The 18,638-nt window shown below is 48.6% G+C and overlaps 1 protein-coding gene across 1 annotated transcript in view; it reads right to left on the reverse strand.

Annotated features, from left to right (window-relative positions):
- The window catches only part of Lrp4 (LDL receptor related protein 4), a 49,827-nt gene extending 37,501 nt beyond the window's left edge, over positions 1-12,326 (reverse strand). Inside the window, exon 1 of the mRNA XM_055602960.1 lies at positions 11,840-12,326. Within this exon, the coding sequence (XP_055458935.1) occupies positions 11,840-12,326 (487 nt within the window). The remainder of the gene's footprint in view (positions 1-11,839) is intronic.
- Positions 12,327-18,638: the final 6,312 nt, after the last annotated feature.

An 18,638-nucleotide genomic window follows, 5' to 3' on the forward strand; every position in this document is an offset into this window, starting at 1 on the left:
GCCTGGAGGAAGGCTGGCAGACACAGCCCCTCCCCCAACCTCAGCAGCATGCAGCTGGGCTTCCCTATTGAGCATCAAGCTATCTGCCTGGCCAAGTCCCATGACTGGCTGCTGTGCCCCCTCCCCAGAGTACCCAGCAGGATGCCCTGTGATGGCGTGTGAATGGCTCGGTGCCCCTGCTCCAGCCTCAGCTGGAACAAAGGGTTCTTCCAGGGTCACTCTCCCGCCTCAGATTATTCATCTAGCCCGCTGAGCTGCTGCAGCTGTGGAAGGAGGGGGCCTGCCTTGTGGCTCATCTCTTTAGCTTTCCTCTCTTCCTCTCATTAGCTGGTCCTGCCTTCGGGCCAGGCTGGAAAAGAAAAGGAGTCTGCTTTACACTGCCACTGCTGTTCCTTTCCTATTCACCTTTACCTCTCCTCCGGTCTTCCTACTTCTTTCCCGAAGCTATGAGGTCAAGGCAGAGCTTCCTAACGTGCGGTGGATGGATGAACAGATGATGGCTAATCAACCTTTGGCATCTGTGAGCCTCTCAATCTATAGGCAAAATGTGGATTTCTGGAAATGAGGGACCACAGATCCTCACCAGGTTCTCAGCTAAGGCCTGGCCTTCCCTCGACTGTAAGGGATCTAGCTACCCCAAGAAACATGCAGAATTTCCTGCAGAAGCCAAGTAGAGTCCTTTCAGGAGGTATAACAGCTTTGCATACTTCATAGGAAGGCCTCATTACAAGCCCAACATCCTTTCTATAAGACATCCCAACATGTCTTTCTATAAGTGCAGACCAGAGGTTCTTCCCCAGAGAAACTCAGAAGATCCAGTTGCCCAGGGCAACTATCCATTTGCCTGCTCTTTCCTAGAGACCTGAGGGGTAAGGGCAGCAGAGCCTAAGGAATACCGGCTCAGTACAGTGCAAGCACGCGTTTGGGGAACCCTGAGTCCCATTCAGCAGATGGGAGATCCCTTCGTGGAAAAGCTGCAGTGAGGCTTAATTAGTGAGTCTCAGCAGGAGCAGAGGAATAGATTTGCCCTTTAGGGACCAGTGGTGCTCCAGGCTGCTGGTGAGAAGCCAAGGAACACAGCTAAGCATTTCAGCAGTGCACAGGATGCCCCTATCGCTATTAACTGGCCCACAAACCAACAGCGGCGGAGAAACCTTGATAGCACCATACGGCGAGCAACAGAGATAGACTTGGAGGGAGAGCCGGAAATAAGGACAGACAGGAAGAAGGGACAAAACAGAGGGGCACAAAGGGAAAAATAATGCTAGATCTAGAGTAGAAAAGAAGACGTTGCATTCTACCAATCGGGGGCATGACCTCATGAAATTTGCCTTTTTTTGTTGTTGTTCCTTAAGCAGGGCTGGGATCGAACCCATTAACTATGTCACATCACAGACCTTTTTAATTTTGATACAAGGTCCAGGGTTTCATTAAGTTGCTGGCCCAGAACGCACTCTATCACCTGGGCAGGCCTTAAACTTGAAAGCCTTCTGCTTTGGCATCCCAGGCAGCTGGGATCAGACAGGTTGCATGGCCAGGCTTAGCTGAGTTTCTTAACATGTTACAAAAAAATAAAAATGAACGAATAAATAAAAGCCACAATTAGACAAGAAAATAAAGTTGGAATAAACAAACTTTATGCCATGGCACACTGAAAATTACCACTAAATAGATATGGGGATATTGGAGGTGTGGGAGAGGGACCACATTTTCCCAATATAGGCCTTCAAGCAAGATGAGCAGTATCCTGGCAACCATGCCAGGGAAACCAGGACAGGGGGCTGATGAGATAACTTAGAATTTAAGAGCACTGGCTGCTCTTCTAGAGGTCCTGGGTTCAATTCCTAGCCCCCACACAGCTCCAGTTCCTTGGGAATCCGACGCCCCCTTCTGACCTTCTTGGGCACTTCACACAGTGTGTACACGCCTGCAGGCAAAACATTCATGCACATAGAATAAAAATAAATATTAAAAAAAAAAAAGAGTACAGACAACAAAGAAACCATCAACCCTTTTTCAGCCCTTGACCTTGTGTTTGGCTGAGTGCAGCCCAAGTCCTGACTTCCTGGTGCTGACTGCAGGGACAAAGCATTGGATCAGTTGGCCATCAAGTTGCAGGTGGCTAAAGACACACAACTTCCTGCATGTCAGAGAAATGGCTGAAATCAGAGCTGTGGTGAAGTTCAGGCAGCCACCAGTTGGACAACCTCTTGACTTGGGCATTCATACAGGAAGCAGACACATTATACTTCAAAAGGCAGACTTCTGGACAACCGCTTCCCCTTCAGAATCCCCAGAGATGGAATCCTGTCTTTTCACTCAAGTCCTGGCTGTGATCATAAAGGGCAGCTTTTAACCCTTTTTGCATAAGAGAATGGAGAGCAAAAAGAGGAAACAAATGGCTGCCGGTGGAGAGGCGGCCTTCCATCTACGCCTTGAATCAGAATAGCCAGCTATGCTCCTTGAAGGCTGATGGCCAGCAGCACGGCTGCTCTCCCGGAAGCCAGGGCCTTTGGCAATAGCCCTCCCATCTTATGCACTTCAACAAGGACCATGTCTCTCTACCCCAGGTGTTTTTGATCTCTCATAAGGCCATTATTCTTAGGATCCACGTAAGAACTTTTTTTTTTTTTTTTTTTTTTTTTGAGACAGGGCTTGGAACTTACTGTGTAGACCAGGCTGGCCTCAAACTCACAAAGCTCTGCCTGCCTCTGCCCTCACAAGTGCTGGCATTTTATTAAAGGTGTGTGCCTCCACGTCTGGCTTCATAGAAACTTTCTATGAAGGGGCGAACCAAAAATCTCACCATTTACCTCCGCCTTAGTAATCTCCCCGTGCTTTCTTCGGAAGTGGAAAAAGCAGACACTCCTGGGGTACCAGTCAGTCCCTCTAACGTCGCAGACAACAGATTCCACACTTTTGAGAGGCTAGCTAATTAAAAGTCTCTGTTTGCACATCCACAAAATGGGGATGAAAGCAATTCTATATCAAAAAGTTCGGAAACGGACCTCCCGCCTCTGCCTCTCAAGGGCTGGGATTACAGGTGCGAACCACCACACACGGAGCATGAAGAAGTGCTGGGACCAAACCCAGGGCTTCGTGCACGCTAGCCAGCAGCTTGCCTGCTGGACTGCATCCCGAGCACCTCCTTCCCTTCTCTTCTTTTCTGTTCTTGGAATGACAGGGGATGAACCCAGGGCTTCCAACGTGCTAAATCATCACTCTACCGCTGAGCCACACCCATTACATCTGTCCACTCTGTAAGACGTTAAAGCCTTCTTTTCCCAATAAGCCCCCTCTACCCAGAGTCTGGAGAGACCTCTGTAAATCCAGCGTTCAAGAGGGTACCGCTTGCCTAGTAAACGTTAATTGTAGCAGCAGTAATCATCATCATCTTCGTCATCATCATCATCATCACAGAGCTAAGCAGTAGGCAGCAGCAGGAGGTCAGGAGGTGAAGCTTTTCCTCACATGGCCCTACCGGGTCACTGGCCTACCTGGTCGTATTTGGCCCAGGCTGAGCTTGGAGTCCCCACCCTTTGTCCCTTTGTATTGCTCACTTACTAGAACTCAGCTTCTTGGATGTTGAGATCGTGTGCCGGACAGTTCTCACGTTCATATTCACCGAGTGTGCTCAGAGCTGGATGCATGCATGCACAGCACGAGTTTGTTAAGTGAGTGAGCGATGTGTGCTTGAGTCTTGTGAGAGCTGGAGTCAGAGCAGGAGAGAGGCCCAGAATGGTAGTCATAAAAGAAGCAATTCTCTATCTAAGCACTGCTCAAGAGAACTTTATTCCTCTCCTTCCCCAGGAGCTTCCTGGTTCTATTCAGGTGAAGGTTGACCCTTCCAGGGCTCTTTTCCTCACTGTCTCTGGCTGTGTAACTGACTTGTCATGATTAGACTTATTTCCGTCCAACGGCCACCCTTATTTGTCTGATTCCTTGGCAACCCTCTCAAAAGGGACACACTTGATACACGATTATCGGCCCAAAAAGTTCAGGCATATTTTTTTTCCACTCTTAAAAATAGAAAATAAATTATTGTTAAATAAGTGTATTTATTGAATGTGTGTGTGTATGTAATGCGAGTGTGTGTGTGAGTGTGTTCACCCATGGGCACTGAGGAGGCCAGAGGAGGGCATTGGTTCTTCTGGAACTAGAGTTACCAACAGTTGTGAGTGCTGAGAATTGGATGTGGGTCTTTTGCAAGAACAGTAAATGCTCTTAATCTCCGAGCCATATCTCCAGCTCCGTAAAATAAACTTTTAATATCCAGCATCCAAAGTTATGAGGCAGAAATATACAATGTTAAGACCATGGGAATAATACTCCAAGAGAACAAACCCTGTTCCTTCTGGTTCCTGAGCAGTTCAGCTATTAATATTTTAGGTTTTCATCAGGAAAAACAGAACAAAACTCACACCACATATGAGTGTTTTAAGAAATATGTAATTTTTGAGAGGTACTTGGCATAATGCCTTCTACATACTATGTATCTTTTTGTCTTTAAGACAGGGTCTTGAACTCATTATCCCCCTGCCTCAGCTTCCCAAATTCTAGGATTAGAGGTGACACCACCACACTTAACTGTGGTACATGCCAAATGTCAATAAATGTTAGCTCTAGGAGCTGATGTATATAGGTCAGTGGTGGAGCGAATGCTTAGCACACTCACGGCCCTGGGTGTGATCCCTAGTCCTACACAAATAAATAAGGAGGACAAGGCAGGTGCAAAGGTGCCATGCCTTTGCAACCACAGCTACTCAGGAAACAGCAAGATCTCTCGAGTCCAGGATTCTGGGGCCAGGCTGGACGATATAGTAAGATCCTGACTCTTAAAATCAAAAATTAGGGGCGTGGGGAGATGTCTCAGCCAGTTGAGCCCTGTGCACTCACAGGAAAAGCCAGGTACAGTGAACAGTACATTTGTGAGTGCTAAGAGGGCAGAGTTTGAGCCCTAGGACACATATGGTGGAAGGAATGAACCAACTTCCTCAAATTGTCCTCTAACCCCCTCTCATGCCCTGCCTCCACCACCTCCCCCACTTAAAAAAAAAAGTAACTAAAACCCAAAGAGGTCAATCCAAGTGAAATTTTTTTTTTTTTGCCACCTAGATCTTCTGGGACAACTGAGATTTAAAATATTCTGTTCTGCGGACTGGAGAGAAGGTTCAGTCGTTAGGAGCAATGGCTGCTCTTCCAGATGACCCATGCATTCTCAGCATCTGCCTGGAGGTTAACAAGGTCCTGGAACTCCAGTCGCAGGGATCTGAGGTCTTCTGGCCTCCTCAGACAGCTGCACTCATGTGGTCCACAGACCCATACCCATAAAAATAATTTTTACAAAAAATTCAAATTCTGTTCTGAGAGACCACCTTAGGCTCTAGGTTCAAATCCTGATGTGGTTTCTCAGTGGCTATGTGACAGCAAACTGCTCTAAGCCTCAGTTTTCCCATCTGTAAAACAAGATTGGCAACAGTGCCTAACTCTTAAATGCTTATCACCACACCAGCAACAAAGCAAAGCTCTCAGAAGAGAACTGCCTAGAGTACATTTGTATTTCTTAGACCACATGATCCAGTTTGGAGTACAAAAATGGTTAGGAGAGAAAAGTGGAACCTCTCTTTTGAGAGAGAGTGGTTTTTAAAGTAGTGGTTTTAAACCCATGGGTCATGACCCTTTTGGGGGACCCGATAATCCTTTCACAGGGGTCTCCTAAGACCATTGGAAAATACATTTTTGTAGCAGTGAAATAATTTTATGGCTGGGAGTCACCGCAACACGAGGAACTGTATTAAAGGTTGTGAACCTTTGACATTTACTGTCTCTGTGTCTCTCTAGTAGACACTTCTTGCTTAAACTACCTGCAGTGGGGAAATGAAAGGAAGAGGGGCTCTTCCCTCCCTTACTTCCTAAGCCTGGCATCTCCATGAGTTTCTGAAATGCTGCAGTCAAAGCAGAAGATTTCTCTTGTCTTCACCCATGCCCACAAGATGGTAGCAGTGCTACTCCGAAAGCTGGGGCTGCAGGAAGGGAACACACCTCCCCGTCTCCCTGCAGGCCTGAAAGGAAGTTGAGCTGCTGGGCTAAGATCCCAGGAGACACTGACAACCTCAGAAGCAGGTTTTTTGGTTTGTTGTTGTTGTTGTTTTTTTTCTCCACATGCTAATCATGTGTCTCCCCCAATACCCTATTCTATACCTGCCTGGCCTTACACTCAGACATGAGGAGAGGATCTCTTCCAGTGCCCCAAAAGACACAGCCTGGAGCTCCTTGGCTGCAGAAAAATCTCTGGTGATAAATTATGCAGCAGCACCTTTGTGCGGCTGCTTCTCAGCCAGATGGGAGGTTTGCCCCCAGTCTTTTGTTTCCGGCTTGGCTTGAAGCTCTGATCTTTAGCTCTGCACAGAGGTGAGGGGGAGCTCCCTAAGGCCAAGTCAGGGCTTGCTGCAAATCCCAGCCAGGCTTTCTTCAGCTGGGGCGCAAGTAGCGCCCCTCCCTCTTCACTCTCACCTGAATGGTGAGGAAGCTGGCGTCAGAAATAGCCGACACCCCATCCACTCATCTGCGAAACACAGATGGGAATGCCTACGTGCACTGAAAGAATGAAGTCTGCTCCGATGGGCGGAAGAGGTGCCTAGGGGCACCTGGGATGTTTGCTTCTTGCTAAATCAAAGACACAACAGAAAATAGACCGCCAGGAAGCTAAAAGAAGCAGCTCTTCTTACGGCGGCTCTGGGCTACAGTCAACTTTCCCAGAAACATCACAACACTGGAACCGATTTAAAAGGAAGAAACAAAGAGACAACAGGGGTCAAACTTTGGGGTGGAGAAGCTGGGGGTTGGGGACGAGTCTGGGGCTGGAGACCTACATCAATTATCGCGCATACTGACAGGACTCCTGATTGAACACTGTGACCGCGAAGGAAGCAGGCTCCCAAAGCCCAGCCCCCAAATTGGGGCAATTACTACCTCGAGAGCTCTGGGGCCTGACTCCTCCCTCAGGCCAGTGGGAGGGGCAGGTTGGAATTCTAAACTGTTCCAACTACAAGACCTCGGCAACCCCTCTCACCCTGGGTCACAGAAATCTTAGGGTGAGAAGCGGTAGGACTCACTGCTGACCCCTCAGCAACAGGGGTTGTTCCCAAGGGAGTTTGTCTCTCTCGGGAGCTGGCTCCCATGGCCTGCTTTCACAGCGTAATAAACCTGTTTTCTCGAAGTGTGGACAGGAAGGACCTATGCTTCAGTTTCACTAGACTTTCAAGAAGGAAGAAAAAAGGACAAGTTGTTTTGCAGAGAAAAAGAAACCAGTCAAAATGAACAAAAGACCAAGCTTCCTTTATCACAGGAGACACTGCAGTATAACTTATCTGGCTCCCATAGTCCAAATCCTGGAGCCATCTCTGAGGCATTTCGGCAATCTTACTAACAAACAGCTGACATTTATCCCGGCCTATACAGCAGTTGTCAGGCTTGGGGGCTGGATAATTTGAACATTCTATCCTCTACTCTTAATTTCCCCAGCATGAAAGATAGAGACAGGGTGAAAAAATATAGATGCAGGTGAAAATGTATCACTATGCCCCTCCCCAGCTCTATTCTCATTTTCAGACGAGCCCTGAGGTTCAGGAAGAGCAGTGTTTTTGCATGGACCCACCAACCATCAAAAGCCAGGTGTCAAAGCCAAGTCTGCCTGTGCTTTCTCAAATACCAAGCTAGGTATGCCATGTGATTAGATTAGAGCCTGACGGGGATGTTTGCTGAATGGATGAACAAATGCCTGTGTGCAATGCTCAGCTTGGGCAGTGCTCCTGGGGAGAGAGAGCCTGGCCACACCAGCTCTAAGGGACAGCGACAAGCACGGGTAATCATCAGCACTATTTTTAGGGCCCAACTCAACTCAACCTCAGCACCTAGTGTTTCTTGGGACACTCACTAGGCTAATGAGAGAATGACATTCACTGTTGGAGAGAAGATGGCTACCAGGACACAGCCTGGGACTCACATGCCCCATGTCTAGGCATCTGTGACAAAACCTGGTTACACTATACCAAAGAATGTAGTGGCTAGCAGCTGGCCAAAGACATGGAACTTGACTATAATTTCAGATATGGCCGTGTAATAAGACGAGATACATTCTTAGTCTCCGAAATTATTTTGTTCTCATTCAAGAATCTCCTCGTATTGGTTATCTCTCTAAGAAGCAGCAACGTGCCATTACTGTTCTTCATCTTAGGGACCAAGACCGGCAGTTAGTCTGTAAATGGCATATGCAAAGAGCTACAAAGAACAGTGTCCTCTGTGACCTCCAGTGTCCTTCGCTGGCACAGAAGATGAGCATGTCCATGGTGTTTTGTGCCAGACACGGCCTGACTTAGTTCTCTTGCACCTGTTATTCTTAATACTAGGTGCCAGTCCCAAAGATGTCATCTGATATCCAACAGGGGACAGAAGAGGAAATCCAGAATCAGTGAGGAGCCAAGCATCTTGCATGAGTCCAAGATATCAAGGGTAATGTCACTGAAGTACCATGACAACCGTAATCACAACAAGCACATGAAAGTACGGCCGGCCTCAAGATAAATTATGCCGAACTCATCTTCAGAAACTTTTTTTGAAATTAAAAAAATATATTAATTTATTACGTTGGTGTTCTGCCTTCATATGTGTCTGCGTGAGGGTGTCAGATCTCCAGTGGCTGTAACTACAGACAGTTGTGAGCCACCATGTGGGTGCCGGGAATTGAACTCAGGTCCATTTAAAAGAACAGCCAGTGCTCTTAAGCACTGAGCCATTTCTCCAGCCCCTTCAGAAACTTTTCATCAACCCAAGCAAGCGCACCTGGGCATAACTGTCAGTGTTCACTTCCCTAGAAAGGACTTCCAAGTGCTTTACACACACCCCAGTCGTAACTCACAGGACGAAAATACCCACAGTGATCACCGGCCAGTAAGTTTCCTTCTAAAACCTTAAAATTTAAAAACAAGAGCATTTGCTGTTGTTAGCTTTAGTTTGTAAGAAAGTATCTCAAAAGTGTCTCAGGGTAACCCAAGCCAGCCTTGAACTCATGAGGTAGCTGAGGATGACCTTGAACCCCTAATCCTCTTGCTTTCACCTACCAAGCGCTGGGCAGTTCCCCCCTGGGGTGACCTCAAATTATGTAGCCCAGACTGGCCTCACCCTTGCTTAACTCCTTGTGCCTCAGTCCCCCAAGTGCTACCATGACAGACATAAGCCACATGCCTAGTTTTTCCTTCACTTTTTTATTTATTTAATGGGTATGGGTAGGGTTTTGCTTTGCATGTATGGCTGTGTGCCACATGTGTGGAGTACTCAAAGAGGCCAGAAGAGGGTGTCAAATCCCCTGGAACTGAAGTTACAGACAGTAGTGAGCTGCCCCGTAGGTGCTGGGAATGAAACCCAGGTCCTCTGGAAGAGCACCCATTGCTCTTAGCCATGGAGCCACGCCTCCATGTCCTTCTACATTTTGAAGAGTGGATTATGATCTAGGCTAATACCAAAGGGAGAGGCTCTAGGAAAAACCCGTGAGGACTAATAGAATCTAAATAAACGTCTTGGTCTGGATTTGAATTTACTCCTAGCTGAAGTTGTCCACAAAGGTAACAGACAGCAAAGCTTTGCAGAGGCAGCAATTTCAGACCTGGACTAGTACTAGGGATCCTAGTGGGATTTGGGGGTGGCGGTGGTTGCCGACTCCAGAAGCGCTCTAGCTCACTATTTATCTGTCTTCCTCAGGTCCCCAAGAATGGCTCATTATTAGGCCCTGCAAAGTGCAAATTTTCCTACCTCTGCCTACTCTGTGTGCATAGGAAGTCTCCCAACTTACAAATTTCTATTTAAACCTTTTCCTTTAAAAATGAACCTAAACAAGCTACCAAGAACGCTCTAATGCCTTTTTTGAAAATAATAATAATAATAATAATAATAATAAATTAAGAATCCACGATTCTCTGCCCCTGTTCTCAACCCCGCTCTCCACGCAGATGTAATGTATGCAGTTTTGACAGCAGCTCTGGAGCAGTGAATTCCACTTGGCCAGTCTCAGTCCGGAACCTTCCAGCTCCCCCTTCCCTGGGGCAGAAGGCGACAATCTCCTCTTTGGCTTTGTTGGTATCCGTTTTAGCCCCCACCCCACCCCCTTTTTCCTAGTGCCTTAGCTATTTCCCTTGATCTTTTTCAAAACTTCCTCCAGGGGGCCGAGAGGAAAGTTCCACCCCCTTCCCTTGCAATCCGAAGGGGGAAAACCCCCCAAAAGCCTAGCTGTCCCTTTAAGGGGCCCATGTGGTGGGAAGAACAGTTACATTCCTACCCCAGTAGGGCTGCTGTCCCAACACGCCGAAGAGGCTTCAAATAACCTTCGAGGAGAGAGCCCGGGAGGGGGAGAGCGAGGCGCGAAGAGGAACGTGAGTCGGCCGGGCTACCCCTCCTCGGAGAGAAAGGACTCCGTCGGCGCTGGATGCCACACGGAGAAAGCCGCTGCAAACCCACGCGTAGTTTGAATAAGAGACACCAGGGCTCAGTTTTGGATCCGGGAGCTAAACCAATCTTTAAAACGAGTGCCCCAGACAGCTCCACAACCCTGCCAGGCGAGTTCCGAAATCTGCACTCTTCCACACGAGCTTCTCCACGTGAAAGAAAGAGCCGGAGCACCGCCAGGGTCCGCGGACCGCTCTCTCTGAAGCCCACCCCCTCGTCCCGCAGCCCCGAGGATCGGGGGAACCGTGTCTCCCCCACGAGGAAGAGCCGCCGGCTGAATGCGGTTGGAGTTCCAAGATCGATCTTTGATCTTTGGGCACGGACTCAAGAGGCAGCTGCTAAATCACAGGGTGCGACCCAGGTTCCCAAGCGGCTGCCGAGAGGCGGGCTCCGCCGGGGTCCTACGTAGACACAACAGTGGCGTCCGGGCACCGAACACGTTATTAATGAGGAGCAGATGAAGCAGCCACGCCGCTGCCATCCGCCCAGCTCCCCCGAGGCCGAGGCCGCCCCGCACGGGCCGGGAGGCCGCCTTTGCAAGTTCGCTAAGAACGCGCCCCCCTGCCCTCCGCCCGGGCCAGGACGGATCTGCCCGAGCCTTCCAGCAGTTTCTTCCCCAAGTTCCTCCCCAGCCTCTTTTCCATCGCTGTTCTCCACCCCTCCCTTGGGGAGGATCCGGGGCAGGAAGCTGATTGGCCGCAGCCAGGAGAGGGAACCCAAAACTCCACCGAGGGGAGATGCTTGCAAGCAAACTAAAAAAAAAAATTAAAAATTAAAAAAAACAAAACTCTCGGGGAGAACCGGGTTTGAAGTTCGAGCAATTGCTCCCCAAGTCAATGAATCCCGATACTCAAGCAACTCAGGTTCTGCTGGGCCCCTCTCTACCATCCACCCAAGATCCGCCAGAGCCTGGGGAAAGGACTATACCGTGTGTGGGTTAGCGACCACCCTCCCCGCCTTCCCTTTCTTTGCACACGTTCGCTCGCACGCACCGGGAGCACAGAAACCCTGCCTTAACCTGAGGGGAACCGGTCCTGGCTCTTTAAAGAGCCGCGACGGAAGCCGAGCGAGCGCCTCGGCTCGTGTCCCACCCCGCCCAGACCACAGCGGGGACGAGCCCCTCCACCGCGGTGCCCTCCGGGGCTGGAGGAGCTGCGGGAGCTCCTCCGGCTTTCCCCCGCGCGCTCTGCCGGGGTAACCGCTCCAAGTGAGCTCGAGGGCGGGACCGCAGGCCCCAGCCTCCCCCGTGCCGCTCCCGGGAGGCGGGTCCTGCAAGCGGACAGACCCGGGGACGAACTTTCCCCGGTGGCCCGGTCGGCGCGGGCGCCGCGACGCCGCTTACCGTGTGCGCAGAGCAGGGCGCCGAGCAGCAGCGCGCCCCACCGCCGCCTCATGGTGCCGCGGCCACCGCCGGCGCTCCCTGCCGGCCCGGGGGTCCCGAGGGCTCCCACGGGACGCCGGGGCCGAGGGGATCGGCGGAGGGTTCCCCCGGGGCGGAGAGCGTCCGGAGTCCAACCCGGCCGGCGCGCCCCGCGAGTCGCCCTCCGGGCCGCCGCCGCCTCCAGTGCAGCCGGAGCCGAAGCCGCCCCGCTAGGGGACCGGGAGGGGGTGTCCCGAGCCCGGCCGCCCCGCCTCCCGCGCCTCGGCCCCCGCCGCCGCCACCGCGCCTGGTCCCGCCCCCAGCTCTGGCCCTGCCCCTTCCCGCCCTCTGCCCTCGCCCCCCAGTCCCAGGACCCCACCCGCCAGCGCCTCCCGCACTCGCCCGAACTCCTCCTCGGGCCGCTCCAACATTCCCAGCCTTCCGGAGAGAGCCCCTTATCTGTCCCCATGCCTGCTGCTCAGATGCCCCCAGCTTAAAAAGAAAATTCTCCTGGTGGCAACTCTCAGCCTGGGTTCATTCTAGTTCCACGCCAGGGAGTACCACCCCGTGCCGACCAAAGTCGCCTGGGCGTGACCCCGGCCCCCCCACCAGCCCCAGTCCCAGACTTTATTGTAATGGCTCAAAAATATGCAAGGCTTGCTGATGCATAATTCTCTCGGCCTTTATTGACATCAAACAAGGGACGTCAGGGGGCCTAGAGGGCTGTGTGTCTTAACTAGTGTTCTCGCTGTCAAACTTTATATTCTGAAGTTCTTCTTCCTGCTCTCCGGCCCCTCCCCCGGCCTAGGCAGTGTTGTTCTAGGGCTAAATAATTCGGCGACCTCCCTTTTCATTTACTCGTTTCCTGAGGTAAGGTTGTCTGGGTCCCGTCGCCTTAGTTCAAACGTCCAGATTTGGCCCAGACAGACTCAGTTCCTCCTCACTGTCTGTAAATCAGCGTTGTTAGCCTCTTCACCGTCGCTGACTTTCTGCTCCTGGCAAGGAAGGGGTGGGAGGCAATGAAATAAATCCATACTTGGAGTTGCACTCCCCCAAGACCTCAGCCTTCCTTTGGCTTCCGTTTGTAGGGCCTTCCAGCAATATGATTATTACATAAATTTCTAATCTGTTCTTCATGTTATCTCTGTGGTCTGTCCCTCTCTCGTATGTATCCCGTAGGTATTCGTTAATTTTGCTTTTCCCAGGTTTTTTTTGTTGCTTTTGCCTACACCCCAACTTTTTTAGGGCCTGAGGTATCACTTTCCCCTCCCAGCTGATCTGCCAACGTTGTTTGGCTTCCAAGCATCTTAGCCTGGACTTAGCAGAGAGGGGAGTAATTTGGTATAGTGCAAAGCAGATATTAGGCAATTTCTCCAAATGAGTAGGTTGACATTTCATCTTTGCGTGTTTTCCATTTTTCAAGATTTTCGCTTTAAATTGCCATCTTTGACCAAAGCTAACATTAAGCGTACTTTGTGAAAGCTACAATAACAGAAAAATGCGATATTAACTCTTTCTTAGTCTGTGCCTTACACTGTCTCCGCCCCCCTCCACCGTTCCCCCGGAAATTTTGCCTAGATGCAACTTGCTGGAACTTAGCATCACCATGGTAACTAATGCCTAGATATTTTCTGGCTGTGTAATTCTTCCTGGAGCCTGAAGGCGGCAGTAGAATCGGATGAGGTTTACACGGTTTTAGGGCTTGGGAAAGACAGTGGATCTTTCCGGCAGTCACTTTAGCCTGATGTGGAAGGAGAGAAAAGGGAAGGCCGAATTCCCCAGCTGCCTCTGCCTTTCTGATTCAGTTCTCTCTTGGTCTCGGGATTTTAATACCACGCTGCTTAGGAAGACTCCCTTAGTAAACCTGTTGAGAGAGATCTTGTGATCCTGGAGACCATATTTTGTTCCAAATGACAACAAGGGACATGGAGTATAATGAATACATTCGTCCCAAAAAATCCAGGACAGGCGTTCCCCGTAATTTCAATGTCAGAGAATTAAGAACTTATAAACAGTTTCCACTCTCTATGCAAAGGACAGGTTCCTTTCCAGAAAATAAAAATAAAAATAAAAAAATAAAATGATCTGTGTTGTTTTTCTGGGATTGGAAAGGAAGCAGGGGACTGGCGGTCCCTGTTCTGACTCATCGAGAGAGAGACTGCATTTTCAACGTGCATCCCAAGCCCTTCGCCATGCTTAAGCCCTGCATTGGTGCTCAGAGCAGTCCTTGGCCTCTGTGAGTCACTGGGAATATCAATGGGTAGCAACTAACTTCATGCATCCTCCCTGCCTGGGTCACCCCCTAGGGTGAGTTAAGTCTTGGCTGTCAGAAACTGTTCTTATGCCAGGAGGAGTAAGCCATATTTATTTTTACCAGGCCTCTCAGACTTTCTTGTTTGGAGTGAGAGATCCTGAAAACCATGCCAGAATGGGCTGTTTGTCTCCCTTTTATTGTCCTTTGGGACATGCCCCTAGAAAATTTGTAGGGAACTGCCAATACCCGTGGGGTCTCAGAGGCGCTGGTTTCCTCAGAAACCCCACCCCCTCTCCTTCATCCTTCCAGGACAATCCAGGGAGCCAAATTTCCAAGATCACAACATTGCCTCGCATCGCACCACCACTAACGACCCTTTCAAAAGGGACAAGGGGGTGGGGTGGGAGGGTGCTACAGAAACAAGCTAGAAATGGGCTTGGTTTTGATCCGACTGGTGGGTAGAATTCTTGTAACCCAGGCATCACGCAACAATTTAATTTCTTAGTACGATTCTTCTAAACGTGTTAAAAGCTTGACTTTTCACATTTTAGGACGTTCAACCAGGAGAGACTTTGCAGGCATGGGGTAGTGTCTGTAGGCATATTTGAAAGTGGGTGCCTAGGGGGTTAAGTGAAGCCAAGTTTGCTGGTGAACATCCTATAATGAACAGGAACAAATTACCAGCCTAACTAGCAAGTAGTATTGAGCTTGAGAAACTGCTTTTAAAAATTGAGGACACGAGTGTGCAAATGAGCCTCATCATTTCTATGAACTCACTATCTTGTTGAAAGCAATGCAAATGGACAGGGAAAGCTTTTAAGTTTTTTTCCTCGGGCTCTGGGGTGTGATGGCTTATTCGTGTGATCTTAGCACTTGGGAAACTGATGCAAGATGACTACAGCAAATTTATGGCTTATCTGTGTTATATAGGAAGCTCTTAGGCCAGCCTGGATACAGTGTAAAATCCTGTCTTAAAAAAAGCCAGAAAGGGGTTGGGGATTTAGTTCAGTGGTAGAGTGCTTGCCTAGCAACCACAAGGCCGAGGTTCGGTCCTCGGCTCTGGAAAAAGAGAAAAAAAAAAAAAAAAAAAAAGCCAGAAAGAGCCGGAAGAGGTAATGCACACCTGTAATCCCAGCACTCAGGGAGGCAGAGGCAAGTGGATCTCTGTGAGTTCGAGGCCAGCTGTTCTACAAAGCAAGTCCAAGACAACCAAGGCTACATAGAGAAACCCTGTCTTGAAAAAAATCAAACCAAACCAGAAAAATAAAAGAAAGAAAATAATTGCAAGAGAAAACAAGAAAGATAATTAAAAGCACCAGGAGGCTGGTCCTGTAACTGTCTACCACAGTCCTGTATCTGGTATTCATTCACATAGCAAACTATCCATGAAGAGTGTTTTATGTCAGGGACTGTGGACACAGTGGTGAGTAGATATACTGAGGTCTCTGTAATTTATAACCTAGTGGTCCCAAGGGGCTGTGAGTTTGTAATAAAAGAATGACCCCATAAATGAATTTAAGTGATAGAGGGATCAAAGGAAAGCACAGGGTTCTATGCCACCAGAGGCCTGGTTTAGATTCGGGGGCTTAAGGAAAGCCTGGTAGAGGTACTGACACCTACAGCAACACAGAGAGGCTGAGTATGTAGCTCAGTGGTAGAGCGCTTGCCGAGCATGCATGATGTACTGGGTTAAATCACAACAAAGGGAAAATGGGGAAAAAAAAAAAAAGAGTTATCAGGTTGAGAGTAGTTGGGCTTAGTCTTCTGGGGCGGAGGGAATAATATGTGCAAAGCCCAGAGCCAGGGAAGAATCCGTAGACCTTATGGAAAAGTATCCCAGGCTTCCGAAATGTCCCAGTGGTTAAGAGCCCAACCTAGATCCTTTAGAAGAGCAGCCAGGGCTCTTAACCACTGGGACATTTCGGAAGCCTGGGATAGTTTTCCATAAGGTCTACGGACTCTTCCCGGGCTCTGGGCTTTGCACATATTCTTCTAAAGGATCTAGGTTCAATTCCCAGCATCTACAGGACAGTTCATATCTATCTATAACTCTCAGCCCTCAGGGGTCCAATGCCCTCTTCTGCCTTCCACATGCACTTGGCGTGCACTTGGTACATGGGCATCCGAGCAGGCAAAACACATAAAATAAAAATAATTTTAGAAAAAGATTGAAAAGGTATCATAAACATAAAATGGCTAGGCTTTTAGCTCTGTTTGGGGAGGTGTTGGTTAGTTCCTGTTTGTTTTGTTTTTGTTTAACCAGTTTCACCCAAACTAGAGTCACTTGGGGAGAGGGACTCTCTTTTCTTTTTTTAAGTTAATGATTGACGAGGTGGGCCCAGCCTCCATAGGCAATGCCACCCCAGACAGGTGGTCCCGAGTTATATGAGAAAGCAAACTGAGCTAGCCAGTTAGCAGCGTTCTGTTCTTCTGTGGTCTCTGTTTTAGCTTCTGTCTTGAGTTCCTGCTTTGGCTTCCTTCAATGATTGAATGTAACCTGTAAGCCAAAGAAAACCTTTCTTCCCCAAATAGGTTTTGGTCAGAAGTTTTATTTCAGCAACAGAAAGTAAGCTAGACAGAGACATTTACTAGAGACTGGGCACAGTGGACTTATCAGAGGACAATATTTCTGCAATCCCTCACCTGCTTGCTAGTTAGTTGGATTTTTTTCTTTTCTTTTCTTTTCTTTTCTTTTTTCTTTTTTTTTTTTTTTTTTTTTTTTTTTGGCCAGCGGGGTGGGTATGGGGAAGAAGGACAGGAGTTTCAGGTAGTCCCTGCTAGTTGAATTCATCATGGAACCAAAGATGACTTTGAACTCCTAATCCTCCTGCCTCCACCTCCCAAGAGTGCTGGGATTACAGGCATGTGCCACCATGTCCAATTTCAGCTTCTGTGCTTTCTGGCACCATTTCCAGTACCCGCATTTTTTCCCCCTAGCTCAGCAGTGAAACTTGAGCCAGGACCTGGGGCATATGGCTGATTTTATGCCCTGGCCTAACTTGGGGCACACCCTGAAAGGTGGGGCTTTGCAGAACATTTTTATCTCCTGCAAGCTTGATATTCACACACCTGACACAGATAAATAGAGCCTTTGCAGAAAAGAGCTTGCTTACTGTAGCAACAGATAAATTTAAAGCAGTGGAGAGCTAGACCGATAAGCAAGCGCTTGTTCAGTAGCAAATACAGATCAAACATCCACGTAAATGGTTTCTGCCTCCACGTGTGGCCCTTTAGATTTGAAGCAACCATAGTGATTTCTTTGAAAAGATAACCCTAATCATGCCCTCTCCTAAACTCCTCACTTTTCACATGCCCTTCAAGGTTCTTCACCCGCCCCTTCCTGCTTTTCCCTTCACTCGTTCTGGCCTGGCCACAGTGCTGTTCTTTCAGCTCTAAAGCAGGCCGCCATTGCTATCATAAAAAAACAAAACAAAACAAACAAACAAAACAACTTGAATGTGCCTTGTCTTCTGCTGCTACCGTACACACATCCTCTGGCTGGTCATCAGGAACTCAGAGCTGCCTCGTGTTGCCTCAGTTGCCTCAGACCCACTAACCTCCCCTTCTTGCATTATTTCCTCTGTAGCACTTCTTTGAAATAAGTCTTGCTTCTTATTTCGTGTTCGTGGTCGCTTTCCAAGCCACTGAATAATAAGCTCCAACAGTGCGGGGGCCTTATTTATTTTACTCTCTATTACCTTACAATTGTGACTGCCACATACGGCTCAACACTTCTTTTTGCTTAAATGACTGAAAACCAGATAGTCTGCCAAGTCTGGGAAAAGGTAGAGATGAGTAAGATAGGATTCCTAACTTTAAAGATGCTTGGAACCTGCTGGAGAGGAAGACTTGCAAATCCGTGCTCTTGTGGTGGATGTATGTACACAGGCTGTAAGAACAGAGAGGAGGTGGTCCGTGAATGTGAGGTCACCTGCTTGAGACTCCCAACTGCTGGGATTATACATGTGAACCATCATACGGAGCTATCCTGTTTTTTGTTTGTTTGTTTGTTTTGTTTGTTTGTTTGTTTAATACCCTGACTATGCAGTCAGGACTCTTTCTCAGGGAAAGAGAAGAACTAGATAAGTGGGTTAAAAACAGCCTTTCTTTTTTAAATTTTATTTTAATTTTTATTAATTACAGTTTATTCACTTTGTATCTCAGCTGTAATCTCCTTCCCCATCCCCTCCCAATCCTACCCTCCCTCCCTCTTCTTCTCCTATGCCCCTCCCCAAGTCCTATGATAAGGTAGGTCCTCCTCCCCTTCCATCTGACCCTAGTCTATCAGGTCTCAATCAGGACTGGCTTCTTTGTCTTCCTCTATGGACTGGTAGGAGCTCCACAAGGAGAGCAACAGAACCAAAATATCTGGGCACAGGGGTCTTTTCTAAGACTGATACTCAAAACAGCCTTTCTTTTTTTTTTTTTTTTTAAACTGACATCTAAAGTTTTTCTTCTCTATGAAAATCTTAATAGGCTAACCCAAATAATTCTAAGAAAGTACTCTTGGCCAGATATGGTGGCATT

Source organism: Psammomys obesus, unplaced genomic scaffold (assembly GCF_907164565.1).
Source record: "Psammomys obesus unplaced genomic scaffold, mPsaObe1.curated_primary_1811, whole genome shotgun sequence".
Lineage (NCBI taxonomy): Eukaryota > Metazoa > Chordata > Mammalia > Rodentia > Muridae > Psammomys > Psammomys obesus.